Here is a 7,140-nt window from a genome sequence, read left to right on the forward strand (position 1 = left end):
AAGAAAGGTTGGGGACCACTGTCTCATAGACAGCGTGGGAACTCTCTAATATAAGGGGCATATTTTCAAAGGATTCAATCCAGTGAAGGAATGACCTTGTAGATTGTAACTCAGGAGATCTGTTTTTAAATTGTGGCTCTACCAGAAATTTGTTTATGGCATTGAGCAGGTGGCTTAATTTCTTTGTTCCCCATCTGTGAAATGTGGATAATACTTCCTTCACCCTTCTCATATGTCATCTTAGATTGTAATAAATCTTGTGGGATGGAGGGGAAGTGTTTGAAGTCTCCTATGCAGACCAAGCCCTGAATATTCCACATACCCAGCCAAGTTACTTGCAGAACAGTATTTTACCTGTTTTTAATGGAGTTTGCTTGTGCCCTGCAGTTTGGAGATGCAGGTTTGCGGCTTCTCTCTGAACACCTCACCATGTTGCAAGTGCTCAACTTGTGTGAGACTCCCGTCACAGATGCTGGGCTGCTGGCATTGAGCTGTAAGTGACCCAAATACACTCGAGGGGGAATTTGTGTGGGTTCAAAGACAAGGATTTCTGTGCTGTGCAATGATTAGAGAGGGCAGTGGGTGTCCAGGTTTGGCGTTCCATTGGCACAAGTAGCAAAAACTGGGATCTGGAACTCCCCAGTCTGCAGGCATATGTGCTGGTTTTGGTGTCCCTCATGGGACTCTCCCCCCCAGTAGTAATTCACCTCTACTTTATGCTCGGGTCCACTGGGCTTAGACCTGTACCGCTTCCTTAATACTCCCCATTGTGGGTGTACCTCCGTTGGTGGGAATGTGATCTACGGAGAGTCAGAGAGAGAATGGCAAAGCCAAGGTGACATGTGGAGCTGCATTATAAATCAGTTGGGCAGCTGAGCCTCTCGGGAGGTGATCAATTTTATATTCCCCGCGCTATGTTTTATGACTATGGTTTTTGGGAGGGGAGACCTCAGCTTTAGTTTAACATTAGAGGTAAATAGGAAAAGGAGGAACCTCTGAACTAGCCATTCAGGATCCCACACATACTGAGAGCTGCATGAGAGGGCTGGGGAATCGTAGATGCCAAGGTTTATGATAAAGGTCATACACACTGCATGTCTAGCTCTGATGTAAATCAGCAGCTGTCTGACATCACAAGAGGTACCAGATGTGTCAATACCTGATGGCATGGTGAATTCCCAAGCAGAAAAGTCAGGTCAACAATACACTGTTGCCCAAAATGAAATTAGATGGCATGGATTGATGACCATCTTTATTTCTAGATCAGCATATTCTCCTGCATAATATAAACACCCCCACAGTGCAGACTGATATTCAAAATAATGCATAGGCAACCAGTGCTCTTGAGAATAAAAGCTGCAATTCGGGGCAGTGCTTAAATCCCTTTGAAGTCAATGAGGCTTAAGCACATGCATTAAAGGCCCTTTCTGAACTGGGACCAATATGCCATTGCCCAATTTTGAAGTTATATATTTTACTCTTAATAACTGTGCCTGTATAAACCACTCTGTCCATGCATTGCCCTATAGATAAAACTGAATTATTAAGTGGTAAGAGATAGGCCATCCCATAAATATCTCTGTGTGTTTTCTTTTTTTAGCTATGAAAAGCCTGTGTAGCTTAAATATGAACAGCACCAAACTTTCAGCAGACACCTATGAAGATCTCAAGGTATTTCAGTTTTTGAGATCCATTTGTAAAAGTCAACCAGTAGTCCGTGAATACTGACAATATCAGCATGAAAATACTAAGACGTATAGCGTAGGCCAGTGTATCATGGAAGCGGTGTCCTGAGTCTTCTGCTGGTGTTTGGATAGGGATCTTTATATATTTTTGTCCTCATCATTGGTAATTGGTTGGGGCAGCCTTTCGGGAGACCTTGTATTTTACCTCTTTGGAAAAAGAGCTGTTCTGTAGTGCAGCAGTCATGGAGAAACGGATGATCTGGAAACTCCAGGAGAAGATGTCGGCATTGCCTAAAGCCAGATGTCTGTGTGGAGCATCTAAACAGAGCGTAACAAACCCGAAGGTTTAAGTCAGGAAAAGCACACTGTGCGGCCTAAACCATGGTTTTTTTGGGGAAAAGTGATGGCAGAAATAGTGTTGGGAGGTTTTGTGTTTGTCTCTCAGTGACACCCACATCTAGTCTCCTGAATGTACAAGTAAAAAGCTGGGATATGAAACTCCAGCTGGATTCTTTCTGGTTTATGTGCCATCAGAAATGCAGTGTTCCTATTGCAGAATTTTTAATTGGGTCTATTACTGATGCACAAGCTAGAATAGATTCTAGTTTCCTCTCCCAGAGCTGCGTGTGCCCTCTGGTGCTACCAGGATTAAAAGGAGTAGCAATTTAATTAGGAGATCTGACTCAGAATACATACAGAAAATTAGACTGTTTGGCAAAAAGGTGCCATTTTTACTCAGATGTTTATCAAGGCAGAACTAGTCTTTAAACAGACACCATCTGTGTACTGCCCCAAACACCAAGATTTGCCATGTTCAGAGTTTGTTGTCTGCATTCTCCCAGGGACTTCATAGACAGTGTGACATAATGCACTGGAGTGGAGCAGAGATAGGGAAGCAGCCATGGGTGGATTCAGACAAAGGCTCTGTGAAGCGTGATGGTTCTGTTCTCATGACTTCACACGGACTTTTTCTTCATTTCGGTTTTGAGTGAGTCACGAACCTGGAGATTTGTAAACCCAGACACTCAAAATGAAACACCTTGTTCCACCAATTTTTGTGTCAAAATCTTAGATTGTCCCAGGTTCACTCAAAAAGGTCACAAACCTGGGCTGAACTTTGAATTTGAGACAAATTTTGGAACCAGCTGAATTTAAACTGCTTTGAGGATTCATTGCAAATGTACATCCTCGTTCTTGCTTTGGAGACAGGAGTTCACTTACAGACATGATCACAGGGCCATTATCCTATGGATTTTTCAGGGCTAGCTTTTCCAAACCTTAATGTGCATGTGCATCATAATTGTGCATGTAAAAATTTACATGTCACTGAACACCTGATTTGTACATGCAGTTAACACATTTGCATTTGCATCAGGTACTTGCTTGAGCAAATTTTCATTTACTTGTCATGTATACACACGGTCATGGTCACTGACTATTGGGCCCCGAAAGAAACAACACCCTCCTGAAATGTGGTCTATTAAAATAAATGAGTTAAAAGAATTTCTGGTCCCACCCAGTTCCTGAACTCTCCTGACAGTTTCTGTGGCTTTACAGTCACATTTTCCTGTTTTTGTTCTTCTCTGCCCTGACACTGCATGGCAAGACCCGCGCAAGCAACACAAGAAAGTGATGATATGGGGCAAACAGCAAAACCTGCGTAAAGTGTTGCCAGTTGCACAAAATTAAGCAAGCTGAAATAACAGACACACCAATCATTTTCCCCGCCGATCCCTTTTACTTCCATTAATCTGAGGAGGCACTTCTAAAAGTAGTAGGGGAAAAAATACAGTGTGTGTGACTTTTCAAAGAGAGAGACCAGCTTTCCCTTAGGCACTTGGCTTTGTATCTGTTGGGAATCTGATTTCAAAGTGAGTCTATTTTTGATTAAAAATCTTTCCTCTCCACCCCACGCCTCTTTGTGAGGATTCAGCCCCCAAATCTTTAGAGCAATGATGACATTTCCTGTTAATCCCCCTTCGCCAACGAACACACTTGCATGCATGCAGACGCCCCCATACATACTAGGCAGGCTGAACCAGACAATAAACAAACACCCACAACTGAAGTCATTGCCTAACTGAAAAATTATTTGCTGGCAGTGTCTGTAGCGTTCTGACTAGCTCTTATCAAAATATATGTGCACATAAATCTTAACACAGAGTTAATAATCACTCCTAGAAACTTCAACAACCCCATAAGGCTCTAGTCTAATTAAGTGTTTGTTTTTAGAGAATTATACAATTGCAGTAAGAGACCATGGAAATGCAACTGACAAATAGCAACAACACAAAGAGCCTGAGTCTGATCTCACCAGCGTTTGTAGTAATTGGGAGTAGCCCCAAGGAAGTTGATGGAATTACAGTTTGTGAGATCAGAATTAGAGTAAAAATCATTAACAATTTTTGGGATCTTTATAATAAATTGAAGGGGTGAAGGGAACGGAAATTAGGATACGAGAAACAGAGGGAGAAGTGTGTGATGCTGTGTATTTTATTATGCGACTACAGTAGTGTCAGCTGATTTGCTTTTACAAATGTCATTTTAAGGTTTTACATACAGCAAGTTGTGTTAATCGGTTATAGCCAGAACTAAAGACCGGGGTCTGGTCCTTATCTTGCATCAGTATAATCCCATTGGCTTCAGTAGAGTTGCTCCTGATTCATATTGGTGTAACTGAGACCAGAACCAGGTCTCATACGTCTTTGAACTGGGTTTCTCATTGTTTCTTAATTAAGGCCTCAATCCGTTAAGCAGTTACACATGTGCTTAACTTTACAGGCAATAAGGCTTCTCATGTACATAAATTAAGCAAGTGCTTAAGTGTTCACAGGATCGGGGTGGCCCACCTTTCTGGGGTGGCTGTTTGGTTTCGCTCATTGCACCTATCCTCATATTGTTCTGACAATACAGACTTGTGAGAACCTGCAATCTTATCAATAATTCTGATTTTTTTTCTTCCCCCTTTCAAAACAGGCTAAATTGCCCAACCTGAAGGAAGTGGATGTGCGCTACACCGAAGCCTGGTGAACTCTCTCTCTCTCTCTCTCTCTCTCTCTCTCTCTCTCTCTCTAGCTTCTGACAAGAAGAAAAAGATTTTAAAAACAAAACCAGAAAATAAAACAACTTTTGGCTAAGACCTGTAGAGCAGTGAGTTCTGGGACTACACGTCTAGCAGTTGTGGTTGTGAGATAGAGGAGTCGCTGTGTGGGGGGGAGGGTGAACTGAGCATGCCCAGACCCTGCCTAATTCTTTCAGCTTTGTAATTTGAAAATCAACATAATTTAAATTGGAAAAAAAAAAGACAACTTTGTAACAGCAAGAGGATTCTAAAGAGGAGGGGAAAACACCATCCTTTGTGGATTTTATTTGCCTTTGTGTTTTATGGTGTGTAGAGGAAAAAAACAGAATACATCAATTTCTTATGGTTTTAATTGGGTTCCCTCAGCTGGAGTTCATCCATTAGGAACTCCTCCTCCTTCACCGTTTTTGTTCCAGGAAGGCAGTCTACAAAACATCAAGGGGGGGGGAACCACCCCATATGATTTGCACCTCTCCCTGGGTCCTTGCAATTGTTATGCAAAGTAATTTTGTTGTACATAAGATTTACATAATGCACCTATTTAAGAAAATGGTTCACAAATAACAGGTCTGGGACCTGTCTTTTATTTATGAATTGTTAATTCTCTTACTTTTTTTTTTGCATATAGTACTGTATTAACTAGTTTGCTGTCTTGATTTTTTTGTTTTGTTTTTTTAAAGCCCTCCTTGAGGAATTGCCTGTTAGTAATGCATACCATACTATAATCTCACTCTGTGTCACAACACTCACCTCACTGCATTTCTGATTTAAAAATGCTTCTAACATCATGCAGTCAGAAGGAAATATATATATATATATATATATATATATATATATATATATATATATATATATATATATATAAAAAGAGGGAGTGAAGGGAGAGGCACATGGATTTATAAAAGACATAATTTTCATTCCTTAAAGACTGAAATCTTTCTCTGAGACTTTTCAAGCCATATCAGGGTTAGGGCTTTGGGTGGGGGCAAGGAAACCGTATCAGTCATTTTACCAATGAGATATTTACAAAACTTGGTAAATTTCACAAGTCACTTCTGTCATTTTCTGTTTAAGTCCAATATTTCAAACAAAAGTTCTCCTGCAGTTTTCACACACAAGCTTTTTCTTTCTCCGTGTCCCGCCTCCTGCCTTTTTTCCTCTTTCCTTTCATCATGCACACATTGTTTTGCATGGTCCTCTTGGGAGAGTGAGAAATAACATTGTCGCTGATCTAATGGCTCTGCACTGTCTGTACATGTGACCACTACTTTCCAAATCTCTTCCCTTCCTTCCCCCCCAATTGCTTAAAAAATTATAAACAAAAATTGTGGTTTCTTTTATAAATATGCTGTTGGCTTTTTTTCATAATGAGCCTTTGTTGTACAGAGCAGCTTGTTTTTTTTTTAATTTTTTCTTTCAGTTTAGCACTGTTCTTTTATTCTTGAGCACCTCAAGATTTAACATACAGCCAATGTAATTTTTTTATATATAAATATATATAAATATATATATATATATATAATCTTCAATGGAAGCCAGGCTTTTGTTGCGGGGGTGGTTTGTTTGGGGGGCTTTTTATTTTATGGGTTTTTTTTTTACTTTGTTGCTAGATAGATTACCCCTGCCCAAATATCTTACCAAAAAAAAAAACAAAACAAAACAAAAAAAAAGAGAGAAAGAGAACAATTGGTTTAAGTCTTAACTCACTTATTGTGACAGATATATTTTTTTCTCCCTCAAATCCCAAACCTGTATAAGAACACAGCACGGGAAGAAAAGAATTAAAGAAATGAAAAGAAAAATTATGCCAACATTTTTCCTTAGCACTGTTGCTTTTACCAATGGTTTACTACTGTTCTGTAGCTGTGTACAAAGAGATGTGAAATAATTTCAGGCAAAAATAAACTGTAAGTGAATATCTTTTAGCTGCGTGCTTTGTGCTTTTTTTTTTTTTTTATTAAAGCTCTCGCACTGGCTTGTGGCAGGGGAATATCTCTGATACTTCCAGGAGATGAAGAATGGGTCTTAGCAGATCTGAGTTCAATGCCCTGCTCTGCCACAAATTTCTTTACCTCAGCTCCCGCTCTGGTAAGATAACACCTGCTTTGTCTATATATAAATTGTAAGCTTTTTGAGGCAGGGCAATTTCTTATTCTGTGTATGTACAGCGCCTAACACAATGGAGCCTCGTTCTCACTTTGGGCTTCTCAGCACTTCTGCAATACAAACAACCATAATAAAGGTGATTGGCATCAATAGAAGAAGCTAAGTAGACAGAACATAACCAGTAAGTCTCACTGTGAGGTCAGAGCACTATGCTGGGACTCAGGAGACTGAGGTGTCTATTCCCAGCTCTGCCACTGGTTTGCTAGA

General features: G+C 40.2%; 1 protein-coding gene across 8 annotated transcripts in view; it reads left to right on the forward strand.

The window, feature by feature from the left end:
• Nucleotides 1-5,207, forward strand: part of LOC119841077 (c-Maf inducing protein) — a 183,503-nt gene extending 178,296 nt beyond the window's left edge. For all 8 annotated transcript variants that reach the window (XM_043495263.1, XM_043495265.1, XM_043495264.1 and 5 more), the window contains 3 exons: nt 388-493; nt 1,601-1,671; nt 4,662-5,207. In XM_043495263.1, coding sequence (XP_043351198.1) covers nt 388-493; nt 1,601-1,671; nt 4,662-4,715 — 231 coding nt within the window. In that variant the 3' untranslated portion in view covers nt 4,716-5,207. The remainder of the gene's footprint in view (nt 1-387; nt 494-1,600; nt 1,672-4,661) is intronic.
• Nucleotides 5,208-7,140: the final 1,933 nt, after the last annotated feature.

Source organism: Dermochelys coriacea, chromosome 12, assembly GCF_009764565.3.
Source record: "Dermochelys coriacea isolate rDerCor1 chromosome 12, rDerCor1.pri.v4, whole genome shotgun sequence".
NCBI lineage: Eukaryota > Metazoa > Chordata > Testudines > Dermochelyidae > Dermochelys > Dermochelys coriacea.